Source organism: Grus americana, chromosome 1 (assembly GCF_028858705.1).
Source record: "Grus americana isolate bGruAme1 chromosome 1, bGruAme1.mat, whole genome shotgun sequence".
Lineage (NCBI taxonomy): Eukaryota > Metazoa > Chordata > Aves > Gruiformes > Gruidae > Grus > Grus americana.
The window spans coordinates 8,046,794-8,069,798 of NC_072852.1; the positions used below are offsets into that span (position 1 = coordinate 8,046,794).

Here is a 23,005-nt window from a genome sequence, read left to right on the forward strand (position 1 = left end):
GACCCTGTGTGACTCCCCAGGGGGTCTCCCCTCTGCAGCACTGGGGTTTGAGGGTCTGGCCTGGTGTTTTGTAACCCTACCTGATAAACGGCTCTGGAAATGCACCATGGCTTCAGCATGAGCTGCAGGACCCTCAGGTTTCCAAAGCGGCAAGTCCTCAGAGCCCGGGATGTCAGGCTCCACACCAGGCTGTCCCAGCTGTAGAGCAGATCCTCAAAGCCAAAGAGCACAGCAGCCATGCCAGGTCCCCGCGTGAAACACCCCGAACTCCGTGATCAGCTAATCCCAAGACGCCTTATGAACTGCAAGGTTAAAAAGTCACTGCAATTTCCATCAAAAGAGGAGAAGAAAAAGAAAGGAAAAAAAACCAACACCAAACCACCAAACCAAACCCGACAACAAAAAACAGCAGCCAAAATAAACTGTTTGGGGATGTGTCTTTCTCCCTTCGCACACGCCCTTCAGGATGTGGTTTCTCTCTCTGTATCTTCTCAAAGCGAGTTCTGCTGCACCCAGGGATGAGCAGGGAAGAGGTAAAAATACCTCTCCTCACTTAGGAAAGCAATTGCACATCCCTCGCAAAGGGCTTCTTGGTTACACTGCATCACTTCCCAGCTCTCCGCTGCAGAACCAAGAAGCAAACTCAGATCCAAAGTCATCACTTTGCAAGCTCAGTCCTGGGACTCCATCCAGAGGGAGGAAAAAACCGCTCGCTCTCCCTCTGCCAACATTCCCAAGACATTCCAGTATTGGGCTTAACTCTTTCAAACACTCCCAAAGAACAGCTGAGAAGACAGCTTTGCCACATGCAATGTTTCATCCTTTTGTTTCATATATTGACTAGCCAATGCACAGTTACACCCTACTCTTTTTTCCACCCAACTGTCTGTTCTGAAGCCTCTATATGTTTTGGACTCGGAAGGGTACTTAGTCTTTATATGAGACTTATGCAACAGTCTGCAAAACACCTTATTTACCCAAGGGATGATGTCTTGGAAAGCTGCACGGATTAAATAATGCCCATTTACAATCAGTCTGATTCAGATGGTGGGGACATATTCTTAACCCTTGCTGAGCGTGCATTCATGAGGGTGGGTCTCCTCTGAACACGCCCAGGAGAATGCAATACAGTTCTCTCCATCTGAGCTGGATGCCAAACCACCCTTTTTAGTCTACGGACACAAACATTCACTTCTGGCATCCCTTCCTAAAATAGGTGTTGAGAAGAGATCAGTTCCCTGCCTGTTTCCCTGCAAGGGCAGCTTGCCTGGGTGGAGATTTCAATGATGTCAACATCTATGATGAGGTGGGCTGAGGGAACTGGTCTGGTGAGCAGTCATCATTATGAACACAAGCGTTTTGCAGATCAGTTAAATAACCACAAAATCCATGCAGTTAAATTGCAACAGCTTTTCCGACTAAATCCCATGGGTGCTCCTTCTACCTACGTGCTAAATTTTAATAACCAGGTGGGAAAACTGATGTGGAAGTATTTTTACCAAAAGCACAGTGCAAACCCTTGGAGACAGCTGTCTGTAAGAGCTATTTTTCACTCATTTCATTCTCCCTTCAGAGGAATGTGCACAAAAAGGCAACAGGACTTGGAGGGAGCAGATGGGAGTCAGCTGGGGAGTGCCTACATGGAGGCACTTCCGAGGAACCACTTTTTATAGCGGTAGACAGGACAACCCCACTTTGAGCTGAAATCATAAAGGACCTGCACACACTGAGCCCCTAAAGCTGCTGGTTTAGCAGAGCTGAGAAGCCATCATTTCCCAAAAGCCTCGATGTCTTCTCTGGTTCAACTCCCTGGATGGGGAAGGAGCAGGAATATTCATCTCTGGTTGGTTTTCTGCAGGTCTGTCCCACCCTGACCCCATCCATAACTTGATCTTTGAGGACAGGAGGACACGAAGCGATCAGTGCATCATGATAATGGCGCAAGGATGCTCATCAGCTCGTTGACAGGGCACGTGGAGGGCCAGGAAAATACAGCTGCAAAATTCATATTCTCAGCCTAATTGCTTCTTCAGGACATCGGTTTTAGAGTGGCATCATAAAATATAGTAATAAAATCATAATAATATTTCCTTCAAACTTGTTAAAAGCTATTCATTCTGCAAAGTGTAGTTTTCTTTCCTCCTCTCTCTCACCCTGCCTTACCGTTTGCTTAGCATCCAGCCTTTGCTGCTATGCACATCATCTCTCGGTGATTTCTTTACCTGCCTGTAAACTAGGTAACACACTGCCTCCATTAGCAGCGATGTAGACAAGGCACCAGGAACATCTCCATTATAAAGCCTCATTTGGAGGAAAGGTATTTTTTTTTATTTGACTTGACTAGACAATATTTGCTCCAGGCTACAGCCTGGTGTATAAGATCTCTGCCTGGGAGCACAAGAGAGGAAAAGAAAGAAATGTGTTTGATAAAGGAAAACAGAGGGGGGGAAAGAAACCATAGCAAGTGATTGCTCTGGGATGTGATCTAACCCCTTTGGTATTCTGCAAAGGGGGAGAAGAGGGGAAATGGAGGATATGCTGCAGTTTTAAAATTAGCTCCTCCACATGTGCATCTAGTCTTTCCGTATGCTCGGAAGGAGACTCTTGGCCCCCCCGTCCCAACTCAGTAATTACTCAACAGATGAGGGCAGCTCTGAAGAAGCCTTTTCACTCAGCTGATGACATAATCAGACTTTCTGAGAACAGTTCCCCTACGTATATATTTAACTGATAGACTGGAGCAGTCTCCTTAGGAGTCACTTGAGTCTATAGGAGGCCCAGTGAGCATTTCAGTGTGTAGATTTACCTTCATGATTAGAGCAGATTGTTTGGTTTCCTGCAGAGGTTTTCCTGCTGATTAGACACATACTATTTTTGAGGGGGTAAAAGCTGTCTGAATACAGATTACCCGTCCCACCTCGCAGCTTCCGAGGGAATTGCAACCACGGATGTTTCTCAGGCAAAGGCAGACCATCCCCTCCAGAAACGGGGGATACACCACCAAAGGTGCTCTTTTCCAGGGACACGCCACAGAAGGTGCTCCCACTTATTCAAAAAGGCCAGAAGAGGTCATTGCTACAGGGAATGGCAGAGAAAAAAATATCAAGAATCAGCAACTTGGCTCTTCTGCTGGTGTACACTTTCAGTAATTTCTGTAAAATCATCTTACATTTCTACAAAACATGTTGAGCTTCACATTCACTAAAGTCAATTAGGAAAAAAAAAAAGCCCTTTGCACTCTACATAGATCTACAGACATTTGCAGGTCTTTTCAACGCAGCCTTTCTAATTATGCGCTGATTATTTCCCGCTGTTTCTGCGAAAATGTCAGGCAAACATTCACTATGAAACCTCCCACGTTTTACTGACAGTCCAAAGGCTGTTACTAGGGTGTAAAAATAGCTCCTTACTTCCCATGGAAAAAAAGAAAAAAAAAAAAGCCCCAAACCCTTTGGACTGCTGTGTTGTTTCATGGGGCTGTCACTGAGGCTTGAAGGCTGGGGGTGGACTTCCCAACCCAACCCAGCTGCTCCTCACCACAGACCCTGCAAATCAGTGCCGTGCACTGCTGAGGGTAGACGCTGCCTGCACTGGGGGCTCGACAGACAGGTCCGTGTTTTGCCTTTAGGCAGATTGTATATTCTGGCCACGGAAAGAGAAGTTCAGCATCTCTTTCCAGCACGCTCTCGAGTAAATCTCTACCCACAACTTTCCGATGGGTGTGGATGTATTTGGGCGCGTTGAAAGACAGACGTGCCGGGTGGAGGGCGGTTTCCTTTGAGCTTGCTGTAGACGTACCAGAAACATCCTGCTTCTGCTCAACATATGGCCCCAACAGTCCCTGCAGCTCCAGCCCAATGTGGTCTTTTAGGTCTTGTTTCAAATCCATTACCCTTTTTGATCTTTATTTCTCTATATTGTTAAGAGGATTAATGTTGTTAGATCTTTGTGTCTAAAGTTCCCTTTCATGTTGCAGCTTCTTGCTTTCCTATGTTGGAGATGTTTCCGAGATGTTTAACTAGTTGCATTTTCCTCCTTGTGCCTTAATGACACATCATTTTCGTGGCTGATATGATGGCAAGAGTTAGAGATGACCCACAACCAAGTGATCAAACACACAGAGAAGGAACTGTCCTCTTCCTTCACATGTGCCCACACAGAGCCAGGGGCCTCGGTGGGGACTTACAGAAGTGACATCCCTCCTGTAACTGCACTGAACCACAAACTCTGTGAAGATTTCAAAATGGACATTGGGCACCAAATCCACTTGAGAACCTGAGCCTCTGAGTGCCCTATTCCCATCCCAACCAAGGTGGTCTTGTCCCTCATGCCGACCCATATGGTCTTCTCTGTCTTTTCCCTGACAAGTGGTCTCACTGCCACCCAAAAAGGGACAATGGAGGGTTTCTGCACGTCCGGGAGCTTTTGTACTTTGTTCATATAAGGAAAGGTTTGAGAGAAGGGTTTTAAAAGAAGCAAGAAATGGCATTTGAGTTGAAGAAGCAAATCCTCAGACTTTGAAGGCTATATTATACAATACATATGTTCTAGGCAAAGAAAACTCACCTGAGTTTAAAAAGAGAATGAAATAAAGTATGGAAGTCCAGACTGCGTCTTCTGAGAGCTTTGATTGACTAAGGGTCTGCTGACCCTGTAATAATTTTGGATTGCTAAAAGATCATGACCTCAGTCTGGCTGGGCCACAAGACCTGGACAATGATCATGCCTGAACCTTTGCAGACTTGAAGAGGAGGCACAGACACCCCTATCTCACCTCTCTGGAGCTGTATGTCAAGAAGCTGTACTTGGAAATATCTCCCCAAAGATCTGCTTCCCCATGCAAATGTGATGGCCGTGCCTGCACCGCTTCAGTTACCTTCTAGCTCTCACCCATCACACAGTACCAAAACCACAAATACAAACACCCCTCAGCCCCCTGGTCTGCCACCACTGGCAACCCTACAACACTCCTGCAGAGAAAATGCAAGAAACCAAAGACTTCTCCGCTGGTTACATTTTAGGACAAACATCACGAGTCAGAAATCCTGGCCAATTTCCTCAAGATGTTCTGACGAGTCCATATGGCCTAAAATGTTCCATAATGAAATGAACTGCTGCTTCACAGTAATAACTGAATGAAAATTTACTATTCCAGTCATCCACCTTGATCATAACATTTCTAAAGCTCTTTGGAAATGTGAAGTGCTCTGGTAGTGCTAAGTATTATCGTTATGCGAACAGCAGCTCCTTCTGCGTAAGGCTGTACGTGTCCTCCCTTTAGAGGGCTTTTTATTGACTGACACAGGAGAGTATGTCATATCCGCAAATCATACGCATTTCATTTCCTAAAGTAAGCAGCATTAGCAATTTAACAAGGTTTAAAAGTAGGTGAATCCTATAAAGCTGGGCTCGTACTTGTCCCTAATATTCCAGCAGCTAAAGTGATTTCACTTCTACTACGCAGAAACGTGAAAGAGATTGTGCAGAGATTTGCTATTCAATCCTCTTTCTCTGCGAACATTGCGGTGAATGAGTCTGCAGGAGGGGATGTAGGTCAGGACAACGTATTAAGTAAATAGTGTAGAACAGCCGCAGAAAGTGAATGGTGAGATCTTAAATACGATTATTCACTTTGGAAACCCAAGCTTATGATTAACTCTGATCCCGCTGGGGACTGTAACGTCCTGTGACCAGGGCATCCAATCAAAGCAGCACGCGCTTGCACATGCCCGTCACCACAAGGTTTAGCATCATGCTGCTCTCTGGTATTATGTGCAGAAATGCTCAGGAGAATTATTTTTGGCCAGAAGAAAACAGAAAAAAAAATCACAGCCTGCTTAGGAGGCAGGTATGAACATGGAACAATGTAAAGCACATCCAGCAGCTTTTGCTTCCACGTTATTCGCCTGTGTCTAAAATAGCCTCCAGCAAGGTTCAGGGGTGAAGCAATACGAACCTGAGACAAACCTGTGTTTGGTTCCCCAATACCCTGTGTTGACATCATTTTGAATTATACATTTCACTTGTGCTTCACACCCCTTATCAGAAGATGATGGCCAAGCTGTCAAAAGTCAATGACCTTGGCTGTGAGCTGTGATTTGGAGGACACATTGCATCACGTTGCAGGTGTCTCTAAACTGGCACTATTTGCTTGGGAGAGAGGACAAATCTGGTGGCTCAGAAAAAGCCAGTCTGCAGTTTTGCCCTATGGCAAAGATGGATAATTTAATGAAATGCAGCCTTGCTGTCTATGCAAAACAAGCCTACGTACAGCACAAATGGCCCATTGCAGCAGAACTTGTTCCTACAACTTATCCTGCAGATATATTTAAGTAGTCTGTCTGATTCAGACCCAGTGGTAACACTCACTGCATTCAATGACCAATACAAAGTCCTTTCTGTTCACAGACAAGAGCTGAGCATTTCATTGAAAAGGAGGAGGGCAAAGGGAACATATTTTAGAAAATCAGTGGTCCAGATTTCTCATGTTTGATCTTGCTTATGGATTGGAAAGCCTGTTCCTGCCTAAGTTAAAGCCCATATATTTAATTTCACAGAATCATAGAATTCTGAAGCTCCTGATAAATGACCACTACAAATAAATAGTGGTCTGGCTGGTAAGGATGTGATAGTCACTGGACAGAGAGGAAAGATATAATATAAGCAGGTCAAATATAACCTTCAGAGTAGAAATTAGGAGGCATCTGGTACTATTCTAGAAAACTCAGCAGTTTCCTGAGCAACATTAGACGAGTCACATAACTTTATGGGTCTCCATTTCCTCAGTAGATTAATTCACTGACATTTGTCAGATGCTATGACATCTCAGGGGAGCTGTTTTACATTAAAAAATAAATATGTGTTCAGCCTGCTAGAGAGCCAACTCGTCATAGCCCACAAGAGTTATGCAGCAAAAAGCAGAAATACTTACAATATCTCAGATCAATAATGTACCCTCTGTGTTGAAAGCTCCTACACTATCAAAATGGGCATAACTATGGGTGAATAAATGCGCCCTGAAGTGAAGATTGGTTATGTGTATGTATGTTCCCTGTGGGAGTAGCACTGTATGCATCCAGGCAGTGCTAAATGCACGTAGAGAGGGTGCTGTGGAGGAAGGTGATGGCTCAGTTGGCTCTGGGATACTGAAATCCCAGAGCAAGCCATGCTGAGCTGTTAACACCACAGAACAAACTGCATTCACACACTCACACACTCATTCATGATATCTTCACTGGGACTGGCTCACGTGGGGCAGTTTGGTTATTTCTATTGCCACAGCACAATTAATCTGCAGATGGGAAACTCAGGAGTCAATGTAGGGGGATTACTGTACTGAAGCAGATCTTCACGCTGAGACATCTCCCCAGCTGGGACCAGTTAGACCTTCTCAGTAGAGCATAAGAGTTGACCTTCACCTCATTTGCTCCCGAAACACAGACCCCTGTGGGTTTTGCTAATGGAAAAATCTCCATTTGCGTTGTAGGACAGCGCTGGATCCATGCCATCTACAGTGATAATGCATGCACAGTTGACAGAAGATGATAACTTGCACTTCTGTTGCTGCTCAGCTTAAAACCCTGTACAAACATCAGCTTCTATTGCCTCGTGGTGCTTTGGGAAATTTGTATTTTTGAGCTGCTACCAGAGCTGCGGATAAACTGGGACAAGAGAACTGAAGTGCCTGTGTAGGAAAGCCAGTCACAGAGGCTGTCAGTGCTGGATTTCCCTTTCTCTGGCTGTTTTCTGTAGCTTCTATTACACCCACATACCCACCAGCATATCCAGAGGGGGTCCTGAGTTTCAGGAGATATAAATAGTAGCCCAGACTCCATCTGCAGAGGTGGAGTGCAATTAATCAAACTCCCCCACGCTCTGCCTTCCAACCTGATGATTTGGAGTGTGGAATCCAAGCTCACTGTCTGGGTCATTTGCACATACCTCCTGAAAAGAGGAGAAAATGGATTGAAAGCTGCCAGATCGAAGCAGCAAGTCACTCACTCCATTGTTGCTAGGGACAGCAGACTGAAGCTGTTCAGAAGTTAAAGAGGATTTACACTCTTGATTTAGAAATATATGACTCATTCTCATTTTGGCTGATAGAAGTGGTTGTCATTTCCCCTGCCCCCAAAACATCCATTCCATAAAAGATGAAACCCATAAGCTCTTTGCTGTCCTTATCTTGATGCACAAAGAATTCAAATGTTCACTGTTGCTATCTGGAGCTTGACTTCCTGTTATTAAGAAGGACATCCTAGTATTTAACAACACAAGATTTTTATTTTTTTTCCACTTCTTCAAGCCAGGCAGAATGTCTAATGATTCTGGGGTTTGTTTCCTGCTTGTAATTAAGTAGGTCACAGCTGCAAAGCAAGAGAACAAGAAAATATTCAGATCACACAAAGCCAAGAACGATAAAATCATTTACAGCTGAAGGATATGGCAGATTTTCTTTCTTTCTGTTTTTTGGTTTGTTTTGTTTTTTTTTTTTTTTTTTTAATAAAAGAAGTCTCAAGTCTAAGAAAAATAAATATAGGAACTTTTAAGAGAATGATGAACTTGGAAGTTCTGCCCAAGCGCCACAGTAGCTTGGAAAAAAAGAGTGATCAAAACCCAGCTAATGTTGTTCACAAGTTGAATAGCTTTATGTGGTTGAAATAAACTCACTTCATTGCTTAAGGCTGTATAATTCTATCCATGCAATTCTCTTTGAACCACATGCAATATTGCCTTCATTTCTTCTGGGCAGTTCCCACCAGGCCATATGTGACAGCCCTCTGTGTCAGCCTGAAATGCCATGCTATGCCCTCTCCTGTAGGTCCCACACAGCCCACACCCCGTGCAGCTCCAGATGCAATTCAGTCACAGCACAAGCTCTACCCAGACATGAAGCTCACATGGGACTGAAGGTCTTCTGATCTGCAGCCATGACTCTTGGTGTTATGTTGCCCTAATTCATGTCCCACTCCATCTCTGTTTAGTATGGTGAGCTGTTCTTGGTCCCTGCACAACTGCCTTCACCCCACAGACAAGTACTGGCAGCACGTGGTCCATTGCCCTTAATGACCCATGCACACATGGGTTGAAGAACAACCTCTGAAGGGCCCTGGCAGTAGGGATAAGAACTGGGGTTCAGCCTTGTCATGGACAGGCATCAGCTGACAAAGCCATGCCACAACCTTGCAAAGTCATAGAACTGAGGTGTCAGTCTGTGTGAACCAGGCACTTCAAGATGAAGTTGGTCCTGACTGACCTCATTTGGGTTATTGCTGGATTCAGGAGGAGCATAAATGACTGCACATTTCCATCATGGTGCTTTTCACAGAATCACAGAATGGTAGGGGTTGGAAGGGACCTTTGGAGATCACCTAGTCCAACTCCCCCTGCTAGAGCAGGATCACCTAGAGGATGTTGCACAGGATCAGGTCCAGGAGGGTTTTGAATATCTCCAGAAAAGGAGACTCCACAGCCTCTCCAGGCAACCTGTTCCTTTTGCCTAGGCTTTGGTATAAACACTCCTCCAAGCCAGTGCTCAGCCAAAAAGAGGGCCCAGAGAATATCAATCCCACCACCCTCATCTTCTCCAGGTATGGTGCCTGGGACCACTCTGCTCCATCATGAAAAGGAGATGAAACATGGTACTCAGTGATATGAATAGACCCGTTAAGTGGCTGCCTTGGTCTAAAGTGCAACAGAGACATGTCCCAAATGCATTGTAGCTGTAACAATAGGCCTCTTATTCTGTGCAGTGAGAGAAATGGTCTTTGGGAAGATTTATGTCTGAAGCCCACCAAAATCAACACTGTTCAGGACAGTGGTCCAGTCAGACAAGAATCGCTGCCTTGGCAGGGAACACCCTCTGTGAATCTGTTTGATTTCAAAATAGGGTATTTGGTTTTGTCAGAAGAGTGATTAAGATATGGGCAGAATAGCAAGAATGAAAGCATATTGCTGCTTCTGTAAAAATTGATTGGGAGAGACATAAATCTCAGCAATTATAAATTGGTGATGACCTCATGTTTACTCAAGCTCTGACTGGGAAACTGTCATGGGAAAGAAAAGCCCACATAGATGGTATTCTGGGCTCTGTCCCTGTCTGACCGGACGTGGTCGGTTCATTCCAGGATAAGAGAACGTGGACATTTTCATGCTGGTATTTCTTGGCTTTGCAAGCTAGGAGCTAGGAGGCAGAGATGGTCAGTGCCTCCCTGATGGGCAATTGTTACGAAACACAAACAACGAAGGGCTTCTCAGAGGCCAGTGCCTGGGGAATTTGAGGCCAGTCCTGCAGTCTCTCCTTGCAAAACAATGACCTTATGGGAGACGGCCTGTGTGCAAGAGTGTGATGGTACATATCCTGGGCTGCAGAAGATCCCTGATCTGTCCTCAAGTGATTATGGGTATCTGTATTTGTGGGTTTTCATCTGGAGTTTCTCTAAAATGTGCCAGCTTTCAGAAATGTTTCACTCCCTTCCCTCCAAGATCATCGAATCATAGAATCACAGAATGGTTTGGGTTGGAAGGGACCTCAAAGATCATCTAGTTCCAACCCCCTGCCATGGGCAGGGACACCCTCCACTAGCCCAGGTTGCCCAAAGCCCCATCCAGCCTGGCCTTGAACACTTCCAGGGAGGGGGCATCCACAGCTTCTCTGGGCAACCTGTGCCAGTGCCTCACCACCCTTGTGACCGCAACTCTTTGAGTGCGACCATCCAGCCAATTCCTTGTCCACTGAGTGGTCCATCCATCAGATCCATGACTCTCCAATTTAGAGACAAGGACATTATGCAGGACAGTGTCAAATGTCTACAAGTCCAGGTAGATGATGTCAGTTGCTCTTCCCTTATCCACCAACACTGTAACCTCATCATAGAAGGCCACCAAATTTGTCAGGCACAGTTTGCCCTTAGTGAAGCCATGTTGGCTGTCATCAATCACCTCCTTATTTTCCATGTGCATGAGCTTAGTTTCCAGGAGGATCTGCTCCATGATCTTGCCAGGCACAGAGATAAGACTGAGCGGCCTGTAGTTCCCCAGGTCTTCCTTTTTTCCCTTTTTAAAAATGGGGGTTATGTTTCCCCTTTTCCAATCAGTGGGAACTTCACCGGACTGCCACAGCTTCTCAAATATGATGGACAGTGGCTTAGCAACTTCATCCACCAGTTCCCTCTGGACCCATGGATGCATCTCATCAGGTCCCATGGACTTGTGCAAGATGGGGTCCTTTCACCTTCAGACCCTTAAATAGAGGACTCCTGGGGAAGGTAAGGTGCTGACTTCAGAGAAAACACCAGTATTGGGGTCTGTAAGGGATGTTCAGAGACCTCACAGCATCTCTTGGCCTTTGCAGGAAAACATTCATGCTGCCTACACCCTTGTCCTGAATCTTTCAGCAATTTCCCTTCCAGTCTAGAGCGTTTAACAACATCTGTGGATTAGTATAAAACAAAGCTCAGAAATGAAAAGTTTTCAAAATCCTGCTGCAATCCAGAGTCTGGCCAGCACCGTACAGTCTGCTGTGATCAGTTGTGAGGACAAGGGGCTAGATCATCTGCTGGCATCAGTCTGATTATCCTTCCCCTGACACCATCCTCCAGAAGCTGGAGGTTGGCCCCAAGGCCACTTTAACTGCTCTCCGGTGACTGACTGGATGTGTTGGAATGCACTAACATAACTGTGCTTTTAAAAATCAACGTCCTCTAGTTTTATGACTCTTCTTGGCCGGGTTCCCACTTGCTGTAACTGAAGCAAACCCTTTTTCATCTGGAGGAAACAGCCACTATTGGTGCATTTGAAAGTTTACAGGAGGATACACGATGGCTGCATTACAGCAAAGTCCAGGATGGAAAAAGGAAGCTTTCCAACATTTCAGAGTGGAAATTATGAAAATTAGAAAGCCTCCTCCTAGTCCCTTGTGTGGTTTGCAAACATGGGTTGGGTGGAGAGATGCTGGAGAGGGAGGAAGGGGGTGTGGATGTGCACTTCCAGCTAACGGGAGCCCTGAAGTTTGATCCTGCTTCAAACACAAACAGATTTTCACGGTGTAGCCAGTTCGCCTTGGCTTTTACCCTGAAAGCATCCTGGCTGCCAAGTGAGAATGACAGCTCTGGCTGGGTCGTGCAGAGGTCTGGAGAGGATCAATGACTGCAGAGCCTTTGTAATATGTAAAGCCCGATGTATTGTAAGGAATCATTTTAAATTGTGACCTAGGATTGCCAAGGTTCCCTCTTGCAATAGCCCATCCATCATATTAGCCTTGACAGATTTTCTTGGATGGTAGTTTCAAAAATTGGGAATTCCAGGCTCTGCCCTCAGGCAACAGTAACAGCTTTGAGCTTAGCTCTGAGGCAAGGAGAGTCTGTGCAACATTTGCAACTCAGTTTTCTTGGTTTTCTGTGAAAATCTAGACCTTTAATGAGGACAAACTACCTGGGGGGTTTTTACCTTCCTCCTCCTCCTCCCTGCTGTCTGCTGATGCGTTAAGATTGATTAAGGGAAGACTGAAAGAAAGTCACTTGTTGCCATCCTCATTTAGCTTCCTAAGATGCTCCAAAGCATCATGGATAATATTACAACCAATGCAAGAAAAGCCTTGTGGCTAGAGACATACCATGTCTACTGAATGTACAGCAAAAGGATTAATAAAAGCAAGATGTTGGAGAGCTTTTTTGGAATACAGTGGAGGAGGAAAAGGACATCGGCTTTCTCCTCTCTGGAAAGCGGTAATTTCTCATGGATTGCACTGATCAGGGGAGCGCACTGATCCTGTGCTCTTCCTCTGAGCACCTCACAGTGCTGTCGCCCAGCCAAATCTCAGCATCCCTTTCAGATGCAGTAAATACAGGCATTTATGCAGAGAAGCTGATATGAGACACATATTGCTTTGAATGTCAGATTATATCTATCCTGCAACGAAAGAAAGGCATTTGGAGAGGGTGCAAATACAGGATGCAGTCCCTTTCCTATGTCCCCAGCTGCCTGGTACTCAAGTGACATATCTGGCATTTTATCAAGCCATCGGTCATAAAGCCACACTGTGCATTTTCAACGATCTACTTCTGTTGCCCTTATCTCAAGCCTGCAAGCATGTAAATGTGGAAGACCAACCCAGAAGATGTCCATGGCATTGTCCTTCAGAGCAGGCTCACACATTCCCTCAGGGTCTCTGAACACGTCTCCGAGAGAAATGCCGAGCACCATGAGTTCCCCAAAAAAACCTCAAACACATAGGCTCCTAAAATTCAACAACTACTTCTGCAAACACTATCTCAAGGATGCAGAGAGGGCGCTGGAGTCCAGAACCCTGCTGCTTGGCACCTCCTTTACGTCTGGTGGAGCCATCCATATGGTGGACAAGAGCATGTGTTGCTGCTTTTGTGACACAAGTTTTTGTTTTGCTGGGACTTATGCGATGATGTGGCAATCCACAGTGATAAGGAAGCAGAACCTTCTGCCTGGCTCTGACTCCAAAGACATCATGTTACACTACAGTTTTCCAGCCTGATCTAAAGGAGCAGCAGACCACACCAAGGCTATGAGGGCAGGGCCACCAGAAGGATGGGCATTGACACCTTTCAGTAAAGAGAATGGTAGCCAGCCAGTTTGCTGCAAAATCAATAACTATATTGCAAGAGGCACCCTTTTTGTTAGCATGCAGGCTTGCACTGTACTTGCAAGCCTTGACTAGAGGAACAATGACACAGAGCCAACTCTTGCTCATTTGATCTTCCACACAGGAAAAGCTGTGAAAAACGTACAGTAGTTCCAGCATGAATGACCTCGGTGGCTTTTCTGGCTGTGAAATTGATTTATATGTTCTCTAAAAGGGGGTGCAACCCATCTGTTTTGCAGTGCACATGCTCCCCTAGAACTTCCCTCCAAGGACAGACAATTTCTCCCACAAGTCCCACAACTATTGGAGGTGGTACTGCAGGGACAAGGGCGAACCCTGGGCTGATAAACCAAAGATTCACAGGGCCATGTGCAGAGCTAGTGAACATACAGTCATGGGGTCACACCTCTGTTGTGGGGATGTTCACATCTGAGCTGGGCTACCCTGGATGCTCCATCTGGATCTGGTCTCCAGGAGTAAGCATGCAGTGCAGACATGGCAGTCTGTGTTTATCGCCTCTAACTAGAAAGGCATTTGCTTACTCTGCAGTTAATGGAAGATGGATGTCAACACAGAGGCCAATTCATCCCATCCTAAATTGTCTTTGAAGATATGAGGATGCGTTGCCACCAGAAGATACACATTACTCTCTCTTCTTCTTTGACTACTGAAGAGGTCTAAAAAGGTAGTAAAAATTATTACAGTTGCATGACAAACTTATAAATGGAGGCTGGCTGAAGGTACAAGTGGAATGCAGCTGACACGGGAAATAATACACACTAGCAAGAACATAAACCACTACCTTTAATCTCTCTTAAATGAGTTTCTCCAAAACACAAAACACATCTCATCCCATCACTCATCTGTTGGGAGTTGGCAGGGTGGAAACTCCCTGTGGCAGAAACTTTTGAGTCAAGGTCAATTTGGTTCACTCTTGCAGTGATTTCTATTCTGATCTAAAATTGTAAAACAGTCAAATGGTAGTTGTTCTGTGCGTAGATATCCAAAGGGCAGATGCTTAGTGCAGCAACATTAATTGCAGGTTATCTGTCCTTAGCTATTGTTTCACACCGAGTTTACCTAATTTATGATGATGCAAAACCTGGAGAGAAAATAAATATCCATGGTCCCACCCCATCAAGACTTGGTGGCTTTTATAGAGGGAGTGCTGCAAACTAAAATGAATTTCAGCCTCAGTTAAGAAACTTGCTCATATATTTCAAAGCGTTCACCACCATAATTACACCTTCTAAATATATTCCAGAAGTACAGCTGGATTGTAGAGTGTGTGCGGGTGACTAAATCGCATCATTTGCAGCCCATTATCTTTTCAAAAGCTTTTCATGTGGCATCTCTGGGAAGTGGACACTAATTGCACTCCTTGCCTGTGCAATTTGGAGAGTTTGGTCCCAACAAGAAAAAAATTAAAGCATAAGAATCACTCATATCCATCTGCTGGTAAAATGTAAAGTCACCATTTCTTTGAAGGCATTAGAAATGATTGAGACAATGAGGGTAATATATACTTCACCAGGAAATAAGCTAAGCTCATACAGAAAGTTTGACCAGAAGTTTGGAAGCATGTTTGAAATCTAAATCCAACTTTCCGAACTTTGTCAATCAGCAAAATAGAAACCGTGTGACTATCTACAGAACAGATTGCCTTTTAGTCAGAACAGCCTTTCATGATTTCTGTCAGGCTGGTTAGAGGGGTCCTGCTGCTTGTGAGATTCACTGAAGTAACTGCTGGTGTTTAACCAGCCTTATGCTGGTGCCTGGTCTGGACCAAAGATGTTCCAAGAGTGAAAATGGAAAAGCTCTATGAAGGCTAAGTTTGTTGCTCATCCACTGTTTTGGGGTGGCTTTTTTGGTGTGTGGGTTTGTTGGGGTTTTTTTCATAAACTTACAGTAACCTGATCTAAATGGATGAAAAGATTGATCAAGAAATTAAGAACTGGAAAAAGACATGTATTGTACTTTGCATTTGTTGTCTGAAAATGCTGTTAGTTCAGGAAATTTTTGAAGCAACATTTAAGCTATCTTTTGTACGGATCATGAATTGACAAAGTCTAGAGACTTTCTACATCTGGAGTTTAAAACCCAACTGAAGGCATGGCCAACCTCGCATGAAACACAGTCTCTGTATGGAAAAGCCCTTCCAGGAAGCTCCTTGTAGGGATGGTAAGTTCTTGCCTTTTAGGCTGTAGAGCACTACCTCGAGGCAAACTACTCTGGTCCTAAACCATCATAAGACCTGAGCTTTGGGCTGCTGGGGGAGTATGGTCCAGACATGGTCCTAGCTACCTGAGAAAGCCCTTTGAGCAGGCTTATTAGCTTGATGACCAAAGGGGTCCATGATCTACAGGAGCGTTTCCACCCCCTCCGAAGCTTTATAAGTCGATTCACATGATCCCTCCCTTCCATTCACCAAAATCCAAAATATCTGGCTCATTTCTGGCTCCCGAATCTCTGCCCCCTGGCTTGCCCTTGCTCTGACCCCTGACCTACCCTTGCTGTCCCAGGGTCCTGCCTATGCAAAGGCAACAAATGCCAAACTGTAATGAAAAAAGCTTTTCATTTTCTGATCAAAATAAAAATCAAAGCACTGGAAACTTCACAGGTGGGCCTCTGCTCTTGAGGTCTGTAGGCCTTGAGAGCTTCCGATAATTCAATTAAGCTCCAACCATTTGAAAGCCAATTTGAGCAGCATCCCAGCTCCGAACTCTGCAGAGTTCACCAGTCACTATCCATTAGCCTCTGCCGTGCTCTCACCTCTTGCACTGTTAACCTGCATCCATTTTGGGGGGATAAAGTCTGGCACAGCTCCTGATCCATTTCACGGGAAAGTCTGTTTTGATTTGTTACACCTTTTAGAAGTGTCACAAAATATTACAATTTCCAGACACCTGAGAGGGTGCGCCAAACATTTATCTGTCTAGGTAGAGTTCAAATTAAACCAATTCATCCAAAATACTTGTGAACAGGTCAGGAGAGATAAAGCTCAGATGAAGAAGATAAAATTGATGTTTCAGCAGTCACAAGTGATTATATCAGAGCATTATACAGGTGACAGTTATGCTACTTAAGCTTATCCTCTTATTCTTTTTTTGTTTTTGAGACAATTATTTGTCTATAGGGCTGGTGAATAATTCATTGCAAATAAAGTGTGTTGCAATTTGCTGCTTTTTCACCACTCTAAGTTTGTATATTGGTTTTATCACCTTGAGACTTGAATGACTTCCAGAAAAAAGCTAAGACAACAAGAGTTCCTTGCTTCAAGGTCTCTCTTCTCTCTTGGACAACTTCCACACTCAATTATCTACTGTTCTTTTGTTATCCACAGTATCTGAATAACTCCGCTGTCACCTCGGCAGTCTATCAGATTGGTAGGGATGCTGTCAAGGTAAGAGACCCATCCAAAAAATGTCACTGAAGGTGCTGAGCAAAGGTCTGCAGAACCTGCATGCTAGTGTAAGAGTTTGCAAGTAAATAGCGTGAACTGGAAAGATCAACTTCCCTTGAAGCACTCACTCAGTCGTGGTGTCAGAGCGAGTGCTCACAGCATCGCTCACAGAGCCTCGCACGAGAGGGTTTAACGAATGAGGATCACTCCACCGTGAACGCAGCCAGATCTGCCTTGCCCTGCACTACAGCCCATGGCATGCGTTTCTGACCACTTTGCTCTTGCATCCATGCTGGAAAAAATGATTAATAACAAGCCAAACACTGAATTATGCTTTGTCCAGTATAAAAAGAAAATCAATAACTCAGAGTAGTAAAAATGCTAGTAGATGTAGTACAGCAGCAAGACATACGCAAACTCTTTTTGCCGGGTTTGCCTGAAGGCAACCTCCTCTCTTGCCAAAAACAAAGGTCGCCATAAGCTGCAGAATAGCGTGGGAAAACCTGCCTCAGACTTGGCCTGCAGAGCAGAAAGACTGATTTTTTTTAATCTTTTTTTTTCAGCCCTGGGTTCTCTCTTCTCAAGAGAAATTTATTTATAAGAAGAATGACGTTTCCTGCCACATTCTTGACGTGCTTGCAGCTTGGGATAAGAACATGGGAGCTTTGTCTTCTGCCATCTGTTTTCTATGGCAATAAATATCCATTTACGGATTTATCTCTGCCTGGTGTGTTTTAAAGTCATGATATGAATGAGTGTTCATGGATATCCATTCAGAGAGGAAGTGTCACAGGTAAATACCAGTCCCAGCTCTGCGCTGGTGTAGATTTACACTTGTGTAATGGACAGTGGAGTTCTGGCTTGGGGCTCTGGTTGCATTTTTAATCTTAGCTTTTCTTCTTCAGAGGCACAAGAAATAAAAAAACCAATCTGGACTAAAATCCTGCTGAGCTGCAAGCATCCACTAACACAACTGGGCACAGGGTCTTTAATTTACCGTAGCTGAGAGCTGGGACCTAAAGCCGGGGTGCAAAATGCAAGACCTAATTTAAAATGGCTTTTCCAGCCGTATCTCTCCCAGCCTGATTAGTTTCTTACAGCACTTCAGTTAGTCTGGAGATGGCCATCCTTTTTCCATAGCATCTGTAGTACTGTCCTTTGAGCCTTGAAGGCAGAAGAGAGGGCAGACTTGTTCTTTTTTAATACAAGAAAGCTGCATGCTTTCTCTAGGCTTTCTAACTCAAAAAAACAATGCCTTGTGTTTGCGGTGAGAAACATTCCTGTGGCTGGAAAATAGCCAGTGAGGTCTTGAGAGAAGGAGTAAATATGTGTTCTTCCTTACCAGTGCCTTGCAACAGCAGAAGGAGATCTCTGAATGGTGCTAGGCATTTGTTAGACGTTAGCAGGACTCTATTCATCTTCCTCTCACACATCCGCAGCACATGGATACAATAAAGATAGCTCGCAGGCATAAACCGTCTCACATTAATAATGCAAAGGGAGAAAGGACTACATATTTAACGTGCATGTTTACTGGTGGGGGAAGGAGACCCAGAGAAGGAAGATCTGGTAGGGAGGGCTCTGTGTTGAGAAATATTGTGTTAGAGATGGAATTCATGTCACCTGGTTTTGCGGAGGGGGGGGGTTCCTCTTCTGAGCAAGGCGTCCCTGTATATGCTGGCTAAAGGAGAGCTGGCTGGGGTTTAAGGCGTTATTGATTCAGCCAAACGTGGGTGTTCAGGGCACCACCTCTGCAACCCCCACAGAGTATTTTGACCGCCTCTGCAGCGAGCCCGAAGGCAGCCCGAGGTGCTGGCCAGTGTGGAGATATCTCATAGACCTCAGCATTGATTTAGATGAACCCAACTCATGTCTCAGTCCTGACACTGGCTGCTGGTGTGCCCCATGGCACAAAACTCAATTCTGCCTCAGCTGACATGTTTGGTGGTCTCTGTGCCATACCTACTAATATTTAACACTGTCCTTTTTTATTTGGACTTGCAAAAGCCTTTGCAAAGCCATGTCTTCTGCTGGGTGCATGCCACGCATTGCACAGATCTCTCACATCTCAGGCTTTACGTGTGAAACTTGCTCACTCGAGACCGTGTTTTGGGCTCTTTCACTGCTGCAGCGGGATTTTGTGGACTCTGAGCTTAGAAACACACCTTCTGCACAGCTTCAGGACCTCAAGTGCAGGGGATCTGCCCTGCCACCTCTAGCTGGTGGGGAGCGCCAGGGAGAGAGAGCATGATTTATGCTTCAACCAGGTTGACCACAACCTCACAGGCCAGGTGCCTGGTGGGGTGGCTCTGTGATGAGGCAGAAGAATAACAGCAAGGACAGAGCTTTAAGACAAAAAAAGAGACCGTTGCAAAAACCATCCTACCAAGTCCTCTGGCAACCTTTATAGCAAGGCTCCAGCATTTGCTTGACAAGAATCCTAAACCACTGCAACCTGAGGTCAAGAAGTGGGAAGGAGAGAAATAAACTGTGGATGTGAGGGAAAATAAAACAACACAAACCCCCCTGACAGCGGCTGGTCACTTTGGCTGTGCATGGAGCTGTTAAGTGTGTCCCCTGCAGCGCTGGTTTATCCTTATGCATCCGTTCTTGCCTCCTGTATAAATACTGAGCTTCTCCAACACCTTCTCCTGCAGGTATTTCCATGCTCTCCCTTGCTCCCCACCACGAGGTTACCTCCTGGAAACACCCTGTAAGAGCACTGCTGTTTTTTACACCTCTCCATCGCATGGACTAATGCACACAGCAGAGCAAAGACTCGGGCAGCTGTTGCTCAGGTAGGTTAGAATGGATAGCATGTTTCCAAAGGGGATGTGTGCGTGCATGGAGGAGAGTGGTGCCCCATTTTCCACACTATTATGTGACTTGTCTTTAGGCTCATTGGTCTCACGTATGGTCTGCATGAAAGCATGAGCCCTTCCAGACTGGGAGGGACCCACCGTGGCCAGCAGCAGCGGAGGATGGTGGCCCTGCAGCAGCTGAGAGCTTGCTCTGGCTGAAAAACCATCTGCCACCTTGTGGGAAGCCGCCTTTGAAGGCGAGACCAGACTCTCTGCCTCCCCACATTTGCAAGAGCAGCTGCAAGGCCACCAGACGCCGACCCACCTCCTGTGATCTGGGTCAGCAACAGCAGTGCCTCTCCGGAGGGGAGAACCCTGACCGATGTTGCAGCGATGCTGGGCGCTGTACAGGGGACACAAATAAACCCTGTCCCCAAGGCAGGTTAAGGCTGCAGGCAGGACTGCCCGCCCTGGGCCCCTCTCAGAACCAGCATCTTGAACTGCAAAGCCCAAATTTACCAGAAGGGACATTTCTGAACGCACTCCAAAGCAACAAACAGCAATCAAACAATAGCAGACCAAAGCTGTGTGAATAATTGATTATCTTTGGTTTGCTTGATGGACTGGAAAGGCAAAGAAAATATGTTTCAGGTTGACACAAAGTTATTCTGCTTTCCCTTCTGCCAAATGGAGAAGGAAGAAAAACAAACAAAAAAAGGGCTTTGTGTTTAACTGAAACAGTTTTTGACCTGCATTTAATTTTTGAGATTTTTTTTCCATATCCCTTAAAAAAAAATGAAGGCATTCTTCCAAATGAAATTGCACTCTGTTTGAAATAAAATGTAGAAAAAAAATTTGGTTTGAAATGTCCAAAACCAGATTTTTTTTTTGAGTGACACATGCAACAGAGTCGAAGTAAACTCGCAGGTGGCTTCAGCTGCCGCAAAACTGCTTTTCAGCAAAACAGATGCCTTGAGCAAAGGTTTCCCTCAGTCCTGCATGGGGCAACTCTGAGCTGCTCTGGGCTCGTAGAGCTTCTACACCTGCCACCAGCCATGGGCCAGTGGGTGCAGCACCCCTCGCCCACCCCTGCAGCACCCTGCCCAAACCCCCTGCAGCCGGGAGCGTGCAGACCGTGCCCGTTCCCTTGAGCCGAGCACCGTTTTGGGGGATATCAGCAGTGACAAGCAGAGGGGGTGTGCAAGGTGTTCCCCGGGGGGCTGTGCCATCTCTGCCAGCTCCGGCAGAGGCAGCTCAGCAGGCAAAGGCAGCCCGAACTGCTCGGTGTGCCCTCGGTGTGCACTCCGCAGGTGTGCGTCACTCGCTGAGCCGAGCCCCGTGTCCCAGCCACCGCCTCTTTGTCAGCCTGTCAGTCCTTCAAAATGATGGGACCCCCCTGGTCCCCTGGGCGCTGCCGCTAAGGCGATGTGCTTTCAGGAAATTAATGACATAATTACGGCTTCCCCAGGACCCGCTGCTACGCCTGCTACAGCAAGAAAGCAACAGCATCGCCTTGGCCAGCCAGGGACTGCCAGCCCTGCTGTGTCACCGACCAGAGCAACGCGTCGTGCACCGTACAGCCCATATGGTGCTGTGCAACCACTGCTCGCTATACATCTCTGCTGGGACAGGCGCTAGTGGGCATCTGCATCTGTGTTCACTTACACAGAGCCCTTCCACATCAGCCTGCGCCTTCCACTGGTATTCATTATTTGACATTATTATTATTATTATTATTATTATTATTATTACTATTTACTCCCCACTGCTACAGGTCAGTGCTGCTGTATGCCATCACACTGTCTCAATGAGTACTGATTATTAGAAATGATCCTTCTCAGAAATTATTACCTCCAAATATTATCACACAGCCTTTAACTAGTTTTAATTGCTGCATCTTATCTTATTGTTCCTGCTGGCACTGATTACTACCCCAAGTTATCACACAGCCTCTGACTAGTACTAATTCCCATTCATCACCATACAGGTCCCATCAATAGTAATTTCTACACACCATGGCACACACCAATAGTAATTTCTACGCACCATGACATAACCCCTATTAGCTCTGACTGCTCAACAGGGCAGACAACTGCTATCAAATGGTACCCTCCTCATCCTCTGGGCATGCATTCAGGACAAAGAAATCATGGCTTACCCTTTCCACACTGCGTCTCCTCAGTGATCCATATGGTATTTTGAATAAAAGTCTTCGGGTCCTACCCGGAGTCACAGCTGTCTGTACTACCATAGTGCAAAGCTAACTCGTGTGTGTGTGCGTGTACGTGTGTGAGAGAGTTCACAGCACACACAGGCTTCCTTTGAAATAACTTGCAGTCTCATCTAGATTTCCCAACTATCAAATAGCTGAGTGGGTTTTCACATCAGACCATATGAGTCAAGATGTGGCTTGTTTGAAAGAAGGAGGGGGGGAAAAGGGAAGGGAAAAAAAAAAAAAAAAGGAAAACCCAAGCCTTGTAACCTTAACAACATGCTTCAAGCAGCGTATCTTTAGCTTCCTTCTGTTTCTCGGTGTAGTTTGCTCAGCAGGATTGCTGTGCCACAGAGGTGGAAGAATTAAGCTTCTGGGGAGAATGTTCCAAAAATGTCAAGCTCGCTTCTTGTTGCTACAGATGGTAACCAGGTCAGTTGTCTAATCAAAGCTCTATCAGAGTTATTATACATTTTGCCATGTGACTGCAGACCCCTCTGGTTTGCTGTACAGTAGATCACATGTTCACCTTAGAAAGAATATCTGGTGTATCACCATCTGGTGCAGAGATTAATGTTAAATCCAACGTTCAGATATTCCTCTCTCCTAGATGCTGGAAAGCACATGCCCAGAGCACAGGGCTCGAACGGATCATCTGGGCTGCTCCGCTGAACACAAGCACTCACCGATTCAGGCTACGTGGTCTGTATGGCGCAGGGCAGTGCATGCGTAAGTACAGGGACACTACCACTCACACTCACGTCTGTATACATGTGTATCAGTGGAAGCCCGCCTGGTGATGCCTACAGCTTCTATCTGCACTTACAGAAATTATTATATTACAGCTGCCTATAACTGTGAAGTGTTGTCTTCACAAAGTCAGTCTCTATGTCTACTTCTTTTTTCTCTTACAAAGCCACATTAGAGACTAGTAGACGATGATACTTCCTTTCTGTGGAAGAAAACTTTGAAATTAT

General features: G+C 45.6%; 1 protein-coding gene across 5 annotated transcripts in view; it reads right to left on the minus strand.

Annotated features, from left to right (window-relative positions):
- The window catches only part of FRMD4A (FERM domain containing 4A), a 382,867-nt gene that overhangs the window by 191,877 nt on the left and 167,985 nt on the right, over positions 1–23,005 (minus strand). The window contains exon 1 of one of the 5 annotated variants that reach the window (XM_054813270.1): positions 81–239. The exons of the other annotated variants lie outside the window; for them this stretch is intronic. Coding sequence (XP_054669245.1) covers positions 81–239 — 159 coding nt within the window. Of the gene's footprint in view, positions 1–80; positions 240–23,005 lie in introns of those variants that run through there. 5 annotated transcript variants of the gene reach the window in all.